The sequence below is a fragment of the Onychomys torridus genome, chromosome 7 (assembly GCF_903995425.1).
Source record: "Onychomys torridus chromosome 7, mOncTor1.1, whole genome shotgun sequence".
Lineage (NCBI taxonomy): Eukaryota > Metazoa > Chordata > Mammalia > Rodentia > Cricetidae > Onychomys > Onychomys torridus.
In genome coordinates, this window is record NC_050449.1 from 4525759 (window position 1) to 4548130 (window position 22372).

Consider the following 22372-nt stretch of genomic DNA (forward strand, 5'->3'; position numbering starts at 1 on the left):
CCTTAAGAGTTGATGGCTACAAATGACTATGAATCATCATGTATAATACACGGATTGCATTTTTTTGAGCACTCCAAGTACTGAATAAAATTCTTCTACTTCCATTCTTGCACTCCACTAAAACAAAGGGCCAATAGATTTCTACCTTCCTAAGCTGAGGCTTTTCATAGCAGCTTCAGCCAGGGAAAGAATCTGTTTGCTCATTAAAAACCCTTGAAAATAAGGGATTCCTCTAAAAGCATCCAAAGACCCTTAAATGAGAGTGGTGCTAGCTGATGCCACTACAATTCATAACTACTACTTCCTAGCTTATACTGAAGAGTTAATTCATGCTTATTTGTTCCTTTAAAAAATACTCTTTGGAAACCATCATTACTCCTGGAGACACATACTCTAGCAATCTCTCTTCTTGTAAAAATAAAGGCATAATCATGCTTATCTTTAGCTCTTTGCTAAGTTCAACTACCCCACACATTCACTAGTCTGACCACTTTACCAGCCGACTCATGACCTCACAGCATTCTACACACTCCCCCAGGGTCCATTCAGCAGGAAAGTGTGAGCAGGTTTTGTAAGAATGATCCTGTAGGTAACGTTTAGTCTGGTCTTCTACAAACAAGAACTCAAGTACCCACACTTGCATCCAAAACTGAGGCGAAGGCAAAAGGAAGGCCCACCTCTAAAGCTCACTCCTGCTCAGTGACTGCCCAACATGAATCGGTCCAAGGGGGAGTGAGGCCACTTGTTTGCTTCTGTCCAAGTCACCAAAGTGTATAGAGGGCAAGAGAGCGCCTCTAGGCTTCACCCGCAACAAGAGCCCTTTCTAGAACACTGCCCTCCCACAGACACCTGCAGGGTGCCCCAACCAGAATTTAAACTATTTGTGAAACATAAACTACTAGTCATGTATTCTAAATGCATATGTTCAAGGCTACCATTTAAAAAATAAACTGGAGGGGAACCTTAGATACATTCTGCTATCACACTATCATAGACATTATAAGTGTGTGTACATATGTAGAAAGGAGATAACCAAGATTTAAATAGAATGGTAAAAAGCCAGGAAATACAGATTTCCCCCACAAAAGAACAACATTGCCCACCCCAAGCTACTACACCTATAAACACTAATTTGCCTACATTTCAACAAAACCAATCATCTAAAAGAAAGAAAGAAAGAAAGAAAGAAAGAAAGAAAGAAAGAAAGAAAGAAAAAGAAAGAAAGAAAGAAAGAAGAAAAAGAAAAACCAACCAGTACCCACAAAAAAACCCACTCAAACCTAGCCTAGAGTATGTGGCAATAATTAATATATGTCTATGGAAACTGCCTCATGCCTTATAAGCTTCTAAAATAAAATCCAGGTCACCATGTGACTAATGGTATCACCAGAAGAAACAAAAAGCCCAGCAGTCTCTGAGCCCTCCTAATCAGCACTGAGGACTTAAGGTCAGATGCTGAGCTTTTTGGCTTGTTGGACCAGAGGGTCAAAGGCAAATGAAGAAACCAGCTCTTGAACAAACACTCTGACATGAAGCATTTGAGTTCCCAGTCCGAGTGTCCAGCTGAAATGATGGGTGAAGACACCACTGGCCAAAAGGAAGACCATCATTCAAACAAGGTATTCGCCAGCAACCCCGAAGAACAGCAGTTATCATAGCAAGAGAAACCAAAGGGTTTGTTGTTTTATGGTTCTGACTCTTTAGGGCTGTGAAGAGGTCAGCAACATGAACAGCATCGATGGGTGGAGGAGAGCAGAACAGTGGATGAAGATCCCTGCTGGACATTTGTTCATGTTTCCTGTATCAGCCAGAGACTTGCCCACTGGCTTATCTGAATTTCAGGGATGCACGTCTTCGGCTCCGTGGATCCTTCACAGACTGGGAAGCGGCTACCTGGAGGCTCTATAACCATGTGAGAAAGCTTTCTTTGTCTAGCTTGGTGGCAGCTAGCACAGACTCCATGTCATTGAGGATGTCGGAACTCAGTGCTTCCTGAAGGCTGGGCATCAGCTCCTCCCCTTCTATGTTCATTGCATCTCCTTCCAGTGTTCCAAGGTCCACATTTGTCCCAGGGATGGCTTCAAGGTAGTCTGGAAAACGACTCTGCTGCGAAGGCAGGGTGCTTTGGTTGATAGTGTCACCTAGGTTTTTTTTTTGGGGGGGGGGGGGAGATAAATAGCATTTTGTGAAGAGCACCAGAGTTGTCCTGCATGAGCAAAGAAACACCCAGAATCTACCTTAGAAAACCACACACAGATCACAAGGTAACACCAAGTTTGCATGGGCCTCACCATCTCACAGACATGCAATGTACAGCTTAGCTGCTCACTACAAAGTATAACAGCCACTGATGCGGACCTGAAGAACTGAAACTTCCTTGGAAAGCTAAATGCAGCACCAAAAAATGACAATCATGCCGTCTTTCTCTCTCCCAGAAAGGAGCCACCATTCCTAAGAAGATCAAGGTGGAGGGTCTTTCCTTTCAGATGCACTCTAGGACACTAACATAGAAGCATGTAGACATGGTATTCTACTCGAGTCACACAACAGCATGAGTCCTTGAGGACATGTGACCTCTCCAGACTCAGTTCTAAGTTCTCAGACTACCTGCCCACAGACCTTCATTATCTGTGACATTATGTCCCCTTGGAGCTTCATCAGAACTTATGTTCAGGAAAACAAACACCATTTTTGTTTGTTTGCTTTTTTGAGACAGGGTTTCCCTGTGTAGCTTTGCACCTTTCCTGGAACTCACTTGGTAGCCTAGGCTGGCCTCGAACTCACAGAGATCTGCCTGGCTCTGCCTCCTGAGTGCTGGAATGAGTGCTGGAATTAAAGGCGTGCACCACCACCGCCCGGCCAAACACCATTTTTAAGGGGCTAAAAAGGAGACGTGCGGGTGAAAAGAGCGGAGACAGGGCAAGGCAGGAGGTGGGCTCAAGCGGCTCCTGAAGGGGATTCAGATCTAGGTGGACCCAGGGGAAGCAGGGAACAGAAAGTTCTCAAAATCCCACCTTCCTGCCTCAGATAAAAGCAGCCATGAAAGACTTCCTGGACACTTCACACTCCCAGCGCTCCTCACCCCACCAAGACAGAGAGAGGTCTTAGCTCTTCAATAGCTCTACAGCTATTTCAATAAAACCAATGGGTTTTACTCTAAACTCTCCCACATCTGGCTTCCTAGACCTGTAAAACCTTAACCACATCAGCTGAACCAAAAGTGTCTAGAAAAAAGATATAAGACAATGAATCATATAGGGAGGGAGGGAGGGAGGGAAAGGAAGGAGGGAGGGAGGGAGGGAGGGAAGGAAGAGGGAGGGAGGAAGAAGACTCAAGTTTTTATCTTTGCTCAAATAGTTCACTGGTGCCAACGACCACCCGTAACTCAAAGTGAATACTTGCCTGTGTCCATTTCATCAACACTGTTCAGGAAGTCATCTGGAGTCCGAGGGACACTGTAGCTGCTCATGCTGAGGCCACTGTCTGTGCTCTCATCTCTAGAGTGATAGGTGCCACTATAAAAACCCGACAGAAAAATTTCCCATCAATTTGGGGCAAAATAAACATGAATTATGCATGACCCTGATTCTCAAGAGGACCAGTAACCGATGCTTGTACTGTAGTGACTCTTCAGAACCTGACAGCTCCTGTCCTACAACAGGACAGACAGACTGATCCTAACTAAGGACAGCTATTAGGGACTGAGAGATATCCTAAGATTCTAAGCTTGGTTACAACTTCGAGAAAACGTGACAAGTTCCATTAACTATCTTGAAGCTTGGGGGTTCCAAGGCCCCAAGTCCCCAGAGAGGTCAAAACCTACACTCCAGGTGGGCAAGCCTGCGCGTTAAATTCTCAGCTCCGGAGGCAGAAAACTCTAGCCAATGAAGAACCAGAATGCTTTTTTGCCAAGACAAATGGAGTCACCAAAGATAAGAATTCCCACAGCTAGAGCTTCTTGCTTCTGTTGGGGGAGGGGAGCACCCAGACACTTCAGCACCAGATAAGAGACCCAGCTTCAGAAGTGAAAGATCAACAAAGCAAAGGAACTTAAGGAGAAACAGGCGCCAACAGCATTTTTACTTAAGGCTGAATGGAAAGTCTCAGACTGCACTCATGAACAACAGAAAACAGCCTTGAAAATTCCTAAATAGAACACTTTCCCTAAGTGATGGCAGAGAGTGGCTGGTATCAATTGGAAACCAAGGGCAGCCGCTATTCCTCCTGGTTTTTTCAGACCACAAATGTGGACAACTCTCCTCACATAGTGGACACTTTAAAGTGTTTGGTTGTTTAAATAAACAACCAGACTCCAGCTGGCTATATTCCAACCTTCTTCCCTAACTGTTCAATGCATTTGACTCATCCTTTCCCTGGAGCTGACAAACATTGGTTTATGTCCCACATAAATTAAAAAAAAAAAAAAAAAAAAAAAAAAAGCACAAACTTGCCTCTGAGACTGTTGGCATACAGAGCCATGTGGATCAGCCCAAGATGCCTGCTAGCTTCACTCTGAATGTTGGGACGCTGTCCCCATAGGGGACACTTATCAGACAACTGCGGCTGTCGAGGAGGAGGTGGCTTAAGCCCACTGTGATCTGGGGAGAGTTCATACTCTTTTCTTGAGCACAATTGCTCTCTATCAAACCCCAGATAATGCTGAGCGTGTCTAGGACAACCTGACAGGCAGGGTACAGAGGCGAAGATGGTGTAGAAAAGAACACATATTCCATGGAACCACGCCCCTGATCTGCAGCAGCAGCTGTGGAGTGAGGACTTTGAGGACAAAGAGGAGGGAGCAAGGCTGTACAAAGGGGCACATCTGAGACAGGTGGGATGTGCACCCCAGGGCAGTGCTGAATTTAAGGTGTAGGTATGATTCCCAAGCAAGCAGCACAAAAGACATCAACAGTCTTTTTAAAGAAAGAAAACTGGGGTTGGGGATTTAGCTCAGTGATAGAGCGCTTGCCTAGCAAGCACAAGGCCCTGGGTTCGATCCTCAGCTTAAAAAGAAGGAAGGAAGGAAGGAAGGAAGGAAGGAAGGAAGGAAGGAAGGAAGGAAGGAAGGAAGGAAGGAAGGAAGGAAGGAGAAGGAGAGAGAGAAAGAAAGAAAGGAAGGAAGGAAGGAAGGAAGGAAGGAAGGAAGGAAGGAAGGAAGGAGGCTAAAATGAGGACTTAACTCTGGGGAGAGTTTGAGTTGTGGGCCAAGGCTTTGCTTGAAACAGAAAAGCCAAGCACAGCAAATGAGCAGCCTGAGGAAACAGAAGGCTGTAAGGTCTACACTGACCTCACAGGCATGCCTCGGCTGCAGCACATACCTGTCAAGTCTGAAGACTGTCATAAATAACTGTCAGGAAGATGTACAGCCCACCCCTCCCTCTGTTTCTGAGAAATTCGATTTTATCCTCAGATAAGCCTTCAACAAAGCAGGTACTGGAACAGCTCTGGAACTTTTCTCCTGGGAGATTCTGTGGTGGGGCTTTTGCTCATCATTTCCAGCTTCAGTTTAGAAGCACAAGCTTATGTAAATGTACTTGACTGTAGACCGAAATTTAAGTTCTGTATAAGACTGAAGAATGCCTTTTACTTTGTTTTCAGGCAGGGTCTCACTATCCGACAGGTTGGCCTGAAACTCAGCAGCTGAACTCAACTCCTATGTCAGCCTCCAAGTGCTGGGACCACAGAGAGTTAGCACCCCAGGTGAGATTTATGTATCCTTTCATGGCTTTGAAAACAAACCTGCCCACCGGCCAAGTCCAGAGTTTACTTCCTTTTGACAAGATGACTTCACTGTGTAGCCCTGGCATACGATCCACAGATCCACAGGCAGCAGCCCACTGCTTCTGCCTCACGTGCCGGACATGAAGGCACAAGTTTACTCCAGGACTTGGAGGAGGATGGAAAATTCAGTGTTCAAAAACATTTCAACAAAGTAAAAATACTTTTTGCTAAAATTAAATTTTTTCAATTTAACTTTGTTTTGTTCTTTTTTTTTTTTTTTTTACAAGTTCGTGGCATGCGGGGCATGATGGCTCAACCTTGTAATCCCAGCACCTTGAAAGGCGAAGTAGGAGGACCACCAATCATTTGAGTCCAGCATGGGCTACAAAGAGAGACTGTGACTCAAAATAGAAGATGGGGGAAAGGGGGAAGGAAAAAGTATATTGCTTAAAAGCACTTTGGGGAGGAGGGAGTCTAGCCCACAGAGTATTCTCATCTTTTTCAAAAGCAAAATTAACACAGCAGTGTAGTTTTAGTTAAATATTAATTATAGATAGATGGTTTTCAAAGCATAAAAAAGACGGCCAACTGGTGGCAGTTCTCAATGCAGTAGTGTGAACATCATCCTCTCGAAACCCAGGGACTGTGAACTCATTACAGGGCACCTGTAAGTTGCACTGCTTAAAATAATGCCATTGACATTTACAATTCTGGGTGGGGCACAACCTTATATTTTATCTCCTTATATGAGAGCCTTAAAGAACATGAGGTCTTACATGAATAGCTAGCTAAGTGGAAAGTTCCAGCCACTGAGCCTTCACTAACATGCTCAGGGGCTAAGATGCCGTCTGCTCACTTTCACAGGAAGGCATTCGCATGTTTCTTCAAGACTGCCATTTTAAGCAACATTAGCACAGAGTATTGGCAGGAACAAGCATGTTGGAGCGCTGACCCAGACCACTTCCACAAGCCTGAACAACTGGCCTTCTCATACGGGATGCAGCTTTTTAAATCCCCAGCTTTGGCTGTGCTTGGCATTTGTGGAGAAATGGCTGACAGCTGTGGGTTTTGGCACACGTGACAGATGTTCACAACAGCCTCAACAAGCACATGAAGTGAGACTCCTTTCCGGAAAGTGGCAGGGCTCTCACTGACCTGTTCAGAAAGGGGTCTGAACTATTGGTTGCCATCGTCCTCAACTCCTGAGACGTCCCAGGGGAAGACACGGCACTCTGAGTCCCTCCATCCTGCTCCAGGGTGGGCAGCTGGCTCCGGAGAGCTAATTCCTTAAACAAACCAACGAATGTAGAGAGTCAGTCTGCTGGTTAACAAGTTTATTGCTAGATTTAAAAGAGATAAAGTGCCACGTAAGAGGGGTAGATACAAACAAACAAGGAGTAAAATATTAACATTTTCCTTAAAGCTCACGTTTCCTAATTAACATAACCAAATTCTTCTATACACTTCAAATGACTAGAAGGAACGAAGCTGGAGACATGGCAGTTTGCCTAGTTGTGCTAACTAACCCCCAAACATGCATCATCAACTCTTCCATTTCACTTTTCTGTTCTTTATTCCAAAGACCCCCCAATCCTCCCTTGGGACAGAATGGCAAGTCCTCGATTTAGACAATAATTCTTAGACTTTGTCATTACTTACCACTCCTCAATGGTTTGGGGCCAGCAATAAAAACAGAACAGAAAGAACATTTGTTGATTTGTTGCCAGACACCAACCCTCCCTCAGTCCCAGCACTGTTTACACTCTGCTATCAAGCCTCACTGACTTCAGGGACTCCCCACCTTGAGCTGGACAGAGCTGAAAGGAGATTTCGGGGAGACATTTCTTCAGGGCTCCAAGAGAACTCAGTAGAATCCTACCTGGACATCTGGCACAGGCTTAAGGCCCTGGAGAAGCTTCAGAAATTTCAGGCCAGCATCTCCCACCAGTCAATGCCTTCACTACTCTGCCCTACGACTTGTGACTGTGTCTCCTGAGCACACAGCACCCTGCCCAGGCTCCTTCCTCTCAGCCCACTTGTTAATTGACTTTAGTAAGTCACAAAGCATACTGCCAGGCCTCTCTGGGTTTCTAAGAGCCAAGGTTGCTTTTGAGGCACACCGGCCTCCAGCCCCTCAACCCACATTACCACTGCGGGGCGCAGGGCTGGAGAAACCTCTTCCTCCACAGCCACTTGTGATCTCCTCTCTGTAAACCCCACTCTTTCACAGGTTTATTGATGCCCTCTGGTCATTCATCCTTGCAAACTGCAGCTCCTTAACTAGAGGTGCCCGAGTATTCAGGTTGTGAACTTGCACGTGGGAGGGAAAGATCACCTTCAATCTTTGGTAAATGCGAATGCAAATTTTACATTTTCTTTAATTATGAATGGACAGTAACAGTATTCATTGTAGTTCTGATTTTTCATCAGTACTTCTACAGCTCATAACTCAGTTATCTCCATAACTCATTATTGCTTCAAATCTTAAAGTACCATTTATTATGAAAAGGTATGCAATAAATTCTCATTTATTAATTTGATAAGCATTATTAATAAAACTTTCATTCCTTAACCACCAGGAAAATGCAGACCAAAACTAGTTCAAGTGACTATCAAGAAAACAAATGCTGAGGTAGGAAGAATGGAGACCTTATGTACTGCTGGGGGGCATGCAAGTTAGTTCAGCTACAGTGGAAATCAGCACAGACGGATGCTAGACACAGAAGGACCATCAGACCAGCTACACCTCGCCTGGGCAAACACCAGAGCGAACTGACTTCCTAGAGACACTTGCACATCCATGTTTGTGCTGCATTATTCACAAGAGCCAAAATTCTGAGGCAGAAGTGGAGACTTAGTAACAGATGCATGGATAAAGAAAACGTGATTATACACGCACAATGGCCTTTACTCAGTCACAAAGAACTGAACCATGCCATGAAGGAAAACATACAGAAAGAGGTCAACATAGTGTGTGAAACAAGCCAGGCTTGGAAAAACTGGCATCATATGGTCTCTCCTATTGATAAATCTCATTTAAAAAAAAGTATGCACACTCATACCCACAAAGGCATAGCACTGAAAGGCAGGCTGTTTGGAGGAGACCAATGAGGAGAAAGAGACAACGTGTGTGTGGGTAAATATGAGGAAAGCATACACGACACAATGTATGAAAATGTCATAATGAAGCCCACTGTTTCACATGGTAGACATTTTATCCTTCCTGTTAATTTAGTTTTATTACATTTATTTGGTGAGAAGTGACTCTAATGATGAGGGTGCACTCCTGTGGTTTCTCAAGACTGTTTTTTCCATGGGAGGCCTCAAGCTAAACCCTGTGCTTGGATGCCCTCTTCTGAATACTCAGCCCTTCATACTCCAGACTCTTCCTACTCTGGTCTCTCCTGGCTTTTTCTTTTGTTCTCTCTGCAAGCCTGAACTCATGACTAATTAATGAAATCTACACAAGGACCTTTCAGGTCCTGACAGGAGTCCAACTCTTAAGCTGAGATTGCTGGAAAGTGTCAGGGCTGGGGAAGGGGGACCACACAACTATCCACAATGGAATCATCATTACAAGTGAAAGGTCTTCAGCTTTCTCTGGGCCCTGTACCTATCTAGGCGGTGTGTGTGTGTGTGTGTGTGTGCGCGCGCGCGCGCGCGCGCATGTGTGTGTGTGCATGTGTGTGTGTCTTCCTTATGCAGTGTCTGCATATTCTTTAGTGGGGCAAGCATATGTCCACTTCTTTCCCATTTCAACAAGATGGAGACCACCAGGTCCAGCCTTGGATCTTGACTGTTCTTAGATCTTGCCATCTCTTCCTGTTCTACATAGTCATTTAACAACTCGGCTTCTCCTATCAGGAGATGCTGCAGACCCAGCTCTCTAGACTCACTGAAAAAGGCAACTGAGGAATGTGAAGGCAGCCCTTCATTCCCAGTTAACCAAGGAACCCAACCTCAGAGGGTACCTGAGCCATAAACAAAAACTCAGCTAAACTGACCTTGAGAGTATCAATGGAAACTGATGGACGTACTGATGGGGTTGCCATTAGCTTGGCATGAAACCAGAACCAAAAACACTGGTAGCACACACAGAGATTAAAGACATTATACTCAAGGCAAGAATGTTTACTCGGCTGAATTCTGAAACTTCTACGCAGTTTTGAGATTCACACACTGCAGACTATGCCTTCTAACTGTGCACAGTTCTGAACGACACCAGAAGCAGCCCCCAGTTCCTCCTGCTGCTCTCACTCCTCAGAGAACCAGGGTCTGCATTTCCTGCCATTCCCAGGTAGTGCTTAAGTCAAGTTTTGTGTGAACGGACCCACATAGTATGTACTCTTTCATTTAGTGTACACACACACACACACTCTACAGACTTAGACTTAAGCCAGGTGAGGTGATGGTGCACACCCATAATTTCAGCACCTGGAAGGCTGTGGCAAAAGGATTCCCAGCTCTAAAACCAGCTTGGGCCATAAGACCCTGTCCCAAAAACATCCCTAGAACTAGTCTAACCCCACCCCCATCTATGACTATTGTTACTGTGTTTATCTTTAATTTTTAAAAGATGAAATCGTTATTTAATATGGAGCCACATACTAACTGCCTTCCTTTTTTTCTGGGTAGTACTGAGGATCAAATTCAGCACCTCACACTTGCTGGGCAAATTACTGTAGGAGACAGTGTTATTGAACCCAGGTAGGAAATGCAAGTCCATCTCAAAGAGAGTGACAAGCCCTTCCTTACAAACCATCGAGGAAAGCCCCTCAGATGAGGCTGGGACCACTGACTTTATTCACAGTGCAGAGCCAGCTCTAAATGTCCCAGATTAGCTGAGATTTACAGGCTCACTGGGAAAAGCTACTGCATGTTTGAATTATTACAGAACAAAATGCACTAAAAATACTTACTTGACTTAGAAAAAGTCAAATACTCTAGAAGAACTATTTGACCTTTGACATAGAGCAAAAGCCTCACCAGGCTCTGGCCAAACCTCTGACTTGCTTACTTCCCCATTTGTGAAAGACTTTCACAAACTTTTCCAACTACCTTTGGGAAAAGAGAAGTTTAACAAACTCATATTTTTAGCACAGCGGTCTAATTTTAGGCATTGTGTTCAAGATGAACTAATCCCCAAGCTCCTCAGAGATAGAAGCAACTTGCAACATCAAATGCTTTGGTGAAATCATTATTGTAGGCTATCCAATTATGTCCCAGGCTTAAGTTATAACAGCTCCACCACACTGACCCAGTTAAAGAATAATGGATGTGTTTTCAGTAACGAGTGTTTGCTCCTGTGCAAACTGACCTGGTGAGAGGCAGGATCTACCACGAAAGCCACATTCCCAGCCACTGTGTGTTGACAGGATAGCTTACAAGGGATCCTTTGAAAAATCAGTCTCACTTTGACTCCTCTTTCCATATTTGACTAAAGTATGGAGTAGGTCAGGACACACTCCCAAACTTACATCTCGTTCTGAGAGCTGCCTTAAGTCTTCACAAAATCACGTTGACAATGCGCAGAATGCTTGTTTATTAAGCGTGGCTGTCGTGTGCCATTTACCTCAGTACTTTCAGGTTTGGGTACTAAAATCACATACATGTAGATTTAGGAACAGTTAGGAAAACTGCAGCAACCCTTGGTTTTGAAAAGCAGCATCTAAAACAGTGGTAGTGGACACACGTGATTGTGTGTAAACGTGCCCAGGCGGGTCTCTTTATGAAGAGAGGTTGCTGTTTATAGACAATGTCTAAGGTATGTGATTAAAAAAAGGTGGAGGGGAAGCCACGTATGCTCCAGTCATTGTTCAAGCATTAGCCAGGCATGCTGATGCTTGTTTGTGACCCAAGTTCAAGGCCAGCCTGGTCTACCCGGCGAGTTCCAGGCCAACCCTATTTCAAAGTCCAAAACAAAACAGACAGGGTCTAGTCAGCCTCATGTTCCAACTCATCTTTAAGTCATAGAGTTATTCATTATTTCTAAAACAAAAACATTAAGTTGGACTGGGGATTGTAGCTTAGTGATAGAGCTCTTGGCTATCTATTATACACAAGGTCTTGGGTTCAATCCCCAGGCCCACAAGGCAAGAGAAGAGGACCTAGACTGACCGCTGGAAGCCATGCATGCCAAGCAAGCACACTCTAACAATGGATTGTGTGTCCTCACACCTTTATTCTGAGATAGTCTTGTTTTGAACTGGAGATTCTCCTACCTCCTGGGCAGCCAGGACTGCACAGCCTCTAACAGGTTTAACTTATAACGCTTGCCATTTTTTGGTGCTAGGGATGAAATCTAGGAAACGACAGGTATGCTAGGCAAGTGCTCTGCCACTGGGCTGCCTTCAACCCTGTTTCTTAATGTCTGTGTACCTACTAAATCATTTTCAAGTCCAAGACAACTGATATATAAGTATGCAGTATACTTGACCATCATAAGGACGATACACTTCTCATATCTGGTAGGCAACACCACAAACATCTGAAGTGCGGTGTTCTGAGGACCACACTGAGATTCAAAACTGTTTCTGACACATTTCTAGAGTTTGGTCTTTTGTAACTTGCCTCAAAGCAAACAAGAAAAACAAAAACAAAAACAAAACAACAACAAACAAACAAAAAAACCAGAAAGCACCTTATGGCTTCACTCCCTTAAGAGAGATTTTAGTTAGTAAAATGAACAAAGTAAACTATTAGTGGTGTGGGGGAGGTGATCTGTCTCACTGTGTAGCTCTAGAGGCTTGAACTCTATATAGACGAGGCTAGCCTTGAACTTGCAGCAATCTGCTTGTCTCTGCTTCCCATGTGCTGGGACTCAAGGCAAGTCCTGCAGTTCCAGGCATGTTCCTCAAAGCTCAGCTTTCCCTTCCATTACTAAATTCACAAGGAAGAACTGTCTTTGGCAATTGTTATCACGTGTTTCTGAACAGTGGGGTGATTTTGCTATGTGAATAAAAAATATGGGGCAGCTGAGCCTCTTCCTACCAAGTGTTCCTGTAGCTGGCCAATGTCCCCAACACTAGCACTCAGAGTGCTAGAATGGGAACTGCTCTAATTCACAGCCACAAAACACCGACAGTATCACTTCTATGAAGAGTGAGACTTTCAACCACCTAAATCTGAAACTCACTGACTGCTGAGGTAAGACTTTTTTTTTTTTTTGATTGTATACAGTGTTCTGTCTGCACGTGTCCCTGCATGCCAGAAGAGGGCACCAGATCTCATTACAGATGGTTGTGAGCCACCATCTGGTTGCTGGGAATTGAACTCAGGACCTCTGGAAGAGCAGTCAGTGCTCTTAACCTCTGAGCCATCTCTCCAGCCCCGTAAGACATTTTAATTGTCTTATTTCTGGGTATTTCCACAGTCCTGATGCGGACACTTTCAGGGGAGACTTGGCCTTAGAGGAGGCAGCAGTAAGAGAGAAGGGGATGGGGCAAGAGTCTAACAGAGGAAGAACAGCTTTACCAATAAGCCAGGGAGCCTTGCAGGCAGAAGAGAACTCCAGGTGCTCAGAACCACACTTTCAGCAGAGAGAGAGGGAAAGCACACCTGGAAGGCATTTCCTCAAAAGGTGTCTCCCTGAAGACCTTTGCAATGATAGAGCAGCACTGCCTTGTGACAGAGACCTGGCCTGATGCAGGCAGTGCGTGCTCACACTCACAGCAGAGATGTTCACAGCTACAGTTTCTTCTGGATTGTGGAATTGAAAACTTATGCTCTATGTAAGGACAATTTCCCTGAATCCTGTAAACATACTGTAATAAATTATGGCGACAAGTTCCATATTTAATTATAAAAATCTAAAAATGCCTTTAGCCTACTGGCTATGGGTGGGTTAAGACTTCTGTTGGTCTTTTCTGTGCTGAACACACAGATTGCAAGCCTAGCGCCATTTAGAGATCTTTGGCAACAGTTAACTCTGCAGCTCTCACAAGATTGAGCCTGTATGATAGTGAGTATTCAGAGAAGGGTAATGCCTTGGGGGGCGCTCACCAACCTAAGACAGACCGCCTGTGTGGCCTGGACAGGTGTCTCCATGACGGGTAAGATGACCTGCTGACATCCCATGAAACCTAAGTCAGAAGCTCATTTTTTAGTAAAAGGGGGACCTGTAGGGCCCTGGCCCCCGTTTTGGGTAACTGTAGCCTTGCTTGCTGACCTTGACCTTGATATTCTCCCTATGCTATCCTGTGAGATTCCACCCTCCTGAATGCTTAAGGGAAGCTCCTTGTCTGTGTATCCTGCATAAGGGGGCATTAACAGCTTAGATGCAAGATTGTAAAACATCAGAAGTGAACTTCTGCCCTCCGGGGTTCTCCCATTGTGCCGTAAGCCTGTATTTAAGACCGCCTCCCTCCTTCAATAAACAGCATCCGGCATTCAAAATAAATAAATAAATAGATAGATAGATAGATAAATAAATAAATAAAATGCCTTGAGAGTTTTCATTAACCCACAGGGACATAAGTACAAATGCCACAGAATCCCAAATACAGATGTGATTTGTTAACCTCATCAAAATCACTAACAAAGTTCTTGACTTTAGTAACTTAAAAATGCTGACAGCGGTGGCACACACTTGTAAACCCGTAACTCAGAAGACAGAATCCTGAAGACTTCTAGGCCAGCCTGGTGAAAGCAGGAAGTTACAAGACAGCCAGACCTACACATTTAAGACCCTGTCTCAAAACAAAACCCTCCAATGTACATTCTGGAGTCTGGTGCCTGCTGACACCCCGCTATACAAGGTGCTATCAACTGTGAAGGAGCCACATTTACTTCTTGTTCACACAGATGATTTCTACTAGAGGAGTAAAGAAAGTCAAACAAAGCAATGACTGTGACATTTGCAAGTCTGGAGCCTTCCTTTCCCATGTCCTCATAGACTGGGGTGAGCAATGTCTGGCTGATGATGGCTGACTTGATTCTCTCCCTGCCAAGTGTGGCAACGTACACCTTTGATCTCAGCACTTGGGAGGCAGAGACAAGTAGATCTCTGCAGGCCCTGCCTACAGAGTTCTAGGACAGCCAAGGCAACACAGAGAAACCCTAAAAAAACCAAACAAACAAATAACCCTCAAAATGAAAACAAAATCTTTCTTGACACTGTTGCATGGTGCTTTGGCAAGCTCAGTGCTCTGAAACAGAAGACAGAGGAAGGGCCTCAAAGCCCTCAGAAGTCATGTCCCTTTCTGTCCCTCTCCTGCCCATAGTTCTCACTCCCTCTCTCCTCAAAGGCAGGCCAAATGACAAACAGAATCCTCTCCTACAAGGCAAACAATACAGTCCAGAAACATCACCCTTCCCCTTACTCTTCAAGGAAAGGGCGCTGCCCAGAAGTCGCATTATCTGCTGACTTTCCCCAGAGATTTATCAACACTGGATCCTCTTTCTACTGCTCACTGAACTGCAGTATCAAAACTGTTACCTCTGGATCATTTCTGAAGGCTCTTGGGTCATGTAAAACACTAATTTAATATATAGATTGTTCTGGCTTTTGTCTGAGAAGTAATAGTACACCCCTTCTGATAATTGAGAAAAGTCACTTTTCTCTTCTCTATACGGTGTCTTAAGGTCATGGAGAAAATCCCAGACTCCACCACCACAATCGAATCTATTGATCAGCAGCTTCACAGCCACCAGTATGCTGACAACTAAAACATGCAGCAAACCATGTTTGTTTTCAGAAAGGGTCCCGTGTAAGTACAGGTTGGTCTCAAACTCACTGTAGCCAAGGTAGGACCTGAAGTCCTGGCTCTCCTGTCTTTACCCCCGGGGACAGGGATCACAGTCTGTACAACCATGCCCATAAAAACTTGCAGCTTAAATCGTTAGCATGTGTAGTGGCATTTTCAAAAATTATCTCTCAAATATTTCTGATCTAGATTACACAAATTTAAAGTATCATTAGCCAGGTGCCATGGCACACATCTGCCATTTGGCCCCAGAAGTTAATGCAGGAGTACATGAGAATTCAAGGCTACCCTAGCTTACACATAGGGTGAAACCCCTTTCTTAAAAAAAAAGGTGTGTGTGTGTGGGGGGGGGGGGTGCTGGAGAGATGGCTCAGCAGTAAGAGCACTGACTGCTCTTCCAGAGAACCTGCTTTCAAATTCCAGCACCCACATGGCAGCTCACAAGTGTCTTACAGACACTTCAAGATCTGACTCTCTCATACAGACAAACATGCAGGAAAAATACAAATGCACATAGAAGTAAATACATTTTAAAAAGGAAGGTGTTTAATATCTCTGAATTCCTGGCAACTTTACTACAGCAAGTGTTTTCTACTGAAGTATGAAATGAAGATCTGAAAGCCTTTCTTTAACCAGATTAGGGTTTAAAATAGGAGCAAGAACAAGACTTTCGGCATCTACTTCTGACTTACAGGACTTATGATCTGAATGTCAATCTTAGAGTCAGCTCTAGCTCTTGAGAATCACTAACAGAAGCCACTGTTTCAGAGAAACATAAGAGGGACTCCAGTTTGTAAGATCCAGATGTGGCACAGCGTCCCTCATCTTGAGAGTGCCTGCTCTACTCCAGTTGATTTCCACTCCCTCCGTGGGTTTGTTTAAATGAAGGCAATTATGAGATAAGGAGAACAGAGTTCTGGGCTGGTGGTGCACATCTTTAATCGCAGCACTTGGAAGCAGAGGCAGGCAGATCTGTGAGTTCAAGGCCAGCCTGACTTAAAAATTGAGAAAAGAAAGTTAAGAGTTTATTTTCTTACAAAGTCAATTGGTCTCTGAGGATGGCATCTGACTTTAGCACCGTGGAACTCCCCTGGCAGAGCATCGTTCTGCTAATCCCTTCCTCTAAAGCCCATCCAAACACTACACTTCCTCTGCTTAGCCCAGAGAAATTCCAAGACCCTGAGATGTTTGGCTGCAGGAGTGGCAGCCATCCCAGCACCGGAGGCTGAGGCAGGAGAGGCTCTGGAAAACTGAAGCCAGCCTGAGCTATAAGAGTGATGCCCTCAAAGAAAGAGGCAGGAGGGGTGGGGTGAGGGAGAAGAGGGGGAGCATGCTTCATGGCTGCTTCTGCTCACCTCAGAGAGGCACATGGACCCTCCAGCTCCCAACTGCTTTGAGTGTCATATAGCAGAAACACATAGGATCTGCTTGGTCTCTAGAGCCGCCTATTCCCATGGCTCAGACAGGAGCCTGTCAGGTGGACAGCAGCCGGGTGTCCCATGAGCAGTGCGCCCTGGAGCTCGCCATGGACTGGGTAGAGCCCGATCCCCTGGAGCTTTGACATTTACAATGCCCTCCTTCATAAGGGCCACTGAGAAAAACTTTTATGCATTGTGATTTCCAAAAACAGCCTACAAGTATATAAACTAACTACTCTTTGCTATAGCTCAATTTACTGATTCTTTTAAAACATTAGGAAAAAAATTCAGACAAACAAAAATTTATTTTAAGCTGCTCACAACAAAAATCATGCACATTTGGAGGCTGGCGTGAACTAGGAAACCTTGGGGAGTCTCCAGAGCCACACACACACCCTGGGAGGATCAGCACAGGCGGACAGTCCTCAGTCCCTGGGAAAGCAATGCTCACTGTCCTGGGAGAAAGGTGACGCCTACATGTCCACCCTGGCTCATCTCCAGTGAGCACAGGGCCAGGAACACAGTGTCTCTCTTTCCTAATTTAGTTATCTTTTCCCCCAATGCTAAAACATCATATAAGAGCCTACCTGACATTTTGGAGCATTTGCTGTGCTGGGATTGATATTCCGTATTGCCTAAGAGTAAAAAATAAGACGGATAAAAATTACTTTAAGCCACATGGTTTGGCTGTGTAGGCTGACTTATAAATTGTATCCAGACATCTTACCATAGAACAGAATTCCCAAGCTACCCAAGAAACAGCAGGCTAAGAAGGCCAGGAGCCAGCAAAGTCACCACAGAACAGACTGCCCTCACAGTCGAGCAGCATGGAGGACAGACAGCAAGACTTGGCGCGAGACAAAGGCAAAATTTAGTAACAGTCAGGTAGGCTCTTTGCTTCTGTGTTAGATGAAGCAGGAAGAAATAACTTTCAATGTTTCAGTGATAAGACACAGCTGTGGATGGAAGAAGTTCACAAAAAGCCAGAGGTCTTAGGATGCACTCACAATTTGGATTGCTAAACAAAACAGTCCATTAGCATCAGAACAGAGGAGATCTGTCCCTTCAACATGGGGCAACAAACAGGAGGTAGCGGAGAAAAGGAGCAGAGGTCACCTCTAAAGAAGGGGGTCATCTGTTCAGGACCCACCACCCGAGAACAGTTAGAAAGAGTCTTTAGAAGAATTATACAAGTAGCAGAATTGGTCCACCAAGAAAACCAAGGCTAACTGATGTAACAGGGTAACAGCGGCTTATTTCTTGGCTTTAAAACGAATGTAAAAACAAGAAGACATTGAAATTATAAATTAAGTTGAGTTTCTTATTATGAAAGCTTCTTGATTTCTGGTAGCCCATGCATGTGAAATTGAGACTTGCATTTACTTTGACCAATTAATACTTGGTCACAACAGAATAAAGACAATAAACTAGGCTTGATTTTTTACTTCTTTTTATTTCTTCTAACAGCTACACACTGAAATCCTTGCTATTCCACTCTGTTCTCAGCCTTTTATGGGACTTTCTTGAGTGAGGAGTAAGTGAGAGGGGTGTCCCCTGCATTAGGATGCTTCCTCTGTGCATCTTTTAGGGATGGGTTTTCAAGACCATTTTCCCCTCATCCGCTGGCATGAACTTTGCTAACCACACCTGGATCATGGGGACACATTATAAACGAGCATCAACAGTTTAAGTATGAGTCTGTCAGGGAGTCCATGGCTCAACTATCTTTAAGGTCAACATTCTAGGAACAGAAGTGTGGTGTAAAACTGATTTTAAATATGCACAGTAGCTATGATTTGGGAAAGGCAACTTGGGAAGAACAAAAACTATTTTGTGTTTGTAAACATCTTGGGAGGGGGGTGTTGACTATAAACGATAAACTTGGGTTTTTTTTTTTTTCCAAACTGAGGACCGAACCCAGGGCTTTGCGCTTGCTAAGCAAGTGCTCTACCGCTGAGCTAAATCCCCAACCCCAAACTTGGTTATTTTACAACCAAAAGAAAACTAGGGAATCCGGGTAAAGGAGACTTTATTTCTGAGTATTCTCCTTTTGTACACTCTTGACTACTGTATTGTGTTACCATCTATTCAAAGAGTCCATAGATAAGATCTATTGCTTAACCAAAGACCAATTCCCCACCATCAACAATCTTAAATACTAGAAATAAGATAAACACAACAAACAAAATGGCTGGGTGGGTCTGGGGATTTTGTGAACCCAAGGACTCACACATGTTAGGCAAATGTCTTTCACCAGACTATACCTCAGCCCCAAACTTGTTTTAAGATAATTTCCTCTTACTCAGCCTGAAGACCAAGTTTTCTGAAGAGAAGGGTCTCAAAGCTCCTTGCCAGCAGCTCCTCCTGCCCCTCAACGTGAAAACAACGTACCAGAGACACATTGGGGTCTAAACTTGGGGATAATTGTATTCTGTCTTAAATGAAATTCTTTAGCAACACTGAAACATTTGTCATTACAGAAAAATGTCATGCTGGTATACTTTACCAAACTCATTTAAAGTAGATGTTTTTCTCTAGGGGTGGCTCACAATCCCTCCACCTGTGAAGCTCTCAGAAACATGATGCCTGCAACATGTGCTCCTTCGAGAAGCATCTTGGCTCCCTTTGATTTTTGTTCAACTGCAATGACTATGGCTCAAACAGGTACTTTTCATTCATTATTTTTTTGTTTGTTTCGAGACAGGTTCTCATGAAGCTCAGGCTAGTCTTCAAATTACTAAGTAGCTGAGGCTGCTCTTGAACTCCTGACCTTTTTGCACTGGCCTTCCAAGTGCTGGGTAAGAGGCATGTGCCACCACTCTGGCTAACACAGCCCTTCATGATGCATGACCATGAGTTATAGCGCATGTTACCCAAAGCCAGTCAAGGAAGAGGACAAGGAGAGGCCGGACAGACCCGACTTTCATAAAGCCACCGTCCCCTAACCAAAGCTGAGATCCAAAGCACAGACTTCTGTGGGAATGCAAAGACCGAAAGAGGAAGGCTGGACTCTAACCTGTGGCCTCACCTGCCGCAGTAATTCTTGTTGCTTCAACCGCAGTCTCTCCTTCTCCATCTGCAGCTGCTGCAGCTGCATCTGCTGCTGCTGGCTGGAGCTGCCCCCACCCAGGACGCCTCCCTGTGGGCTCTGGGGGGCCAAGGGTGGCGGTTGCTTCACTGGAGCACTCTGCGTGATTCTCTGGTTCATAGCTGAAATGAAACAAAGATGTGTCCTGAAAAAACTAGCAAAGGAGAACCTAGGTGTGAAGAGCACAGACGGTCAGTCAGATGTCCTCAGAAGCCACCACAGGTGTGATGGCTGTGCCTCCCTGTTGCCGTCACAACTGTTACAGAAACCCCCAGGCAAATGGAACTTGTATAGCACCCGAGAATAGGAATATGCCACCAAAGTGGGCAAGCTGTACAAACACAGTCAGAGGGGCCAGCAAGGTACTTGGCAAAGAAAGGTATTTGCCACATACAAAGCAGGATGGAATGGTACACATGTGTAACCCCAGCATGTCTGTTGAGAGACAGGAGGCAGAGGCAGGGCATCTCCAGGAATCTCCGGGTGGGTTGGGTGATCTAGGGTATGCAGTGAGAAGACTGTTTCAAAAGTAAGATGGGAAGGGAACCGATGCTAAAAAGTTGTCCTCTGACTTCCACAGGGAATCTGTGGGCATGCACACATGCATGCACAACCATTAAAAACAAAGTTGGAAAGAGACTTTCTACAAAGGATATACATTTAATCAACAGCTCATCAAAGACCACTTTTTTGAGAACACAACCAACAAAATAACCAACCTTGACTACTAATGTATCCCCACAAAGCTAATACACAACAGTGACCCAGGTGTGCCTCTTCCAAGTGAACCTGCAAGCGAGTAGGTCTCATTAAACATGACCATAACCTGGGCATATCACCGGGAAAGTAATTTTTTTTTTTGTCATTGGACCCATATAATGTCTGCTCTCTCTTGTACCATGTGAGTTCCAGGGTCAGACTCCACCTACCAGGCCCAACAGTGCCTTTTCTAGCCAAGCCTCTTGCTTTAATCAATCTTATATCATCCCTTCAAGAGTCTAACACTTCCCAACAACAGGGCAGCATAGCTGATGCTTTATATTAAAAAGCAAAATTAAAATCACTCTTTAGTGACTAGCCTCCTGCCCTCTTTTTTGAGCAAACTAGGCCTTCTTACTGTCTAGTTATGAATCTTCCTGAATGGCACTAGGCTGTCTGTGAAAGGCCCAGAGTTCAAGCCCTGTCAAATTGATGGGTCTTAGAATGACCTAGAAGACCTGCCTCTGGGGATGTCTGGGAGGCTGCTTCCAGACAGTCTCAGCTAACAGGGGAGGAACCATGCTGTTAATGCCACCCTCAACCAATGCTGAGGGTGGCATTAACTCACAAGCTGGGTGCCCAGACTGGATAAAAGGGGGAGGGAGAAGGCCTGCAGGAGAGAAGCAGCCTCATATTCTTGCCACAGCTTCTCCACTGTCGTGAACTGCTCTCCTACACTCTGAGCCAGAAAAATCCTCCCTTCAGGTACTAGTCAAAGCCATAAGAAAAGTAATGCATCATCATAAGAGCAGAACAGAATCAACAAACAAGTGTGAAAAACAGTTGAGTAATTATCCACCAAGGTAGAGATTCTAGCTATTAGGGTAAAACATGAAATAGGAACCCTATCTTCTCTTTCAACTACCTAAGTCTTCTAAGACGTCAGTAACTGTTGGTACAGAACCAAGAACATTGGAAAAAAGAAAATCTGAACATTCTCTTACACAGCCAGACTTCATTCTCTGATAGAGCCGGATTTCGGGAAGCCCTGAGCCATTTGTCAGACTACACAAAGGTTTACCCACTTTATCTCCGTCCTTCTCTTGTCCCTATACTTCTACCCCACCCAGATTCCTGTATCCTTGTCCCTTCTCAATCTTTTCAGTCACATTTACTTAGTTTATATAAATTTACTTCCTCACAGAGTTCAAGTTTGAAGGTAAGTTCACACTTACCTTCACACCCCACTTGCTGCATACTTGCATTTTGAAACAGACTCATTTACCTCTAGTTGTCACAGATACCTTCTACAGTGATTTCTAGGAATCATGAACTATTTAGAAGCATATTTCTAGGCTTCCAAGTGTATTCTTTATTTAGATCTTTAAAATAATTTCCATAAGCATGCAGAGAAACAGAAACACAGTGACCCCCACGTGTCACTCCCCACGTTATCAACTGACAGCTCATCTCGTTGCACCTCCAGACAAACACCATGACCCTGTGTGTGTATACTTAGCTCTCAAGTCAGCTCTTTCCTTCTGCCTTATTTTTGAGGCAAGGTCTCTGTCTTAGCCAAGGTCACTATTGTTGTGATGAAACATCATGATCAAAAGTAGCTTTGGGGAAGAAAGTGTGACTATTCCACATTATAATTCATCATCAAAGGAAGTCAGGACAGGAACCAGGACAGAAACCAGGAGGCAGAAGCTAGAGGACAGAGAAGAGCTGCTTTCTGACTT

At 44.6% G+C, this 22372-nt stretch overlaps 1 protein-coding gene across 8 annotated transcripts in view; it reads right to left on the bottom strand.

Annotated features, from left to right (window-relative positions):
- Positions 1 to 1230: 1230 nt before the first annotated feature.
- Yap1 (Yes1 associated transcriptional regulator) overlaps positions 1231 to 22372 on the bottom strand; it is an 86625-nt gene continuing 65483 nt past the window's right edge. For 2 of the 8 annotated variants that reach the window (XM_036192403.1, XM_036192404.1), the window contains exons 5-9: positions 19872 to 20053; positions 17431 to 17478; positions 6877 to 7007; positions 3403 to 3515; positions 1231 to 2141 (exon numbers count right to left, since the gene is read on the bottom strand). In XM_036192403.1, the coding sequence (XP_036048296.1) occupies positions 1903 to 2141; positions 3403 to 3515; positions 6877 to 7007; positions 17431 to 17478; positions 19872 to 20053 (713 nt within the window). In that variant the 3' untranslated portion in view covers positions 1231 to 1902. Of the gene's footprint in view, positions 2142 to 3402; positions 3516 to 6876; positions 7008 to 17430; positions 17479 to 19859; positions 20054 to 22372 lie in introns of all 8 variants that reach the window. The other 6 variants (XM_036192401.1, XM_036192402.1, XM_036192405.1 and 3 more) reach the window with 3 other exon arrangements.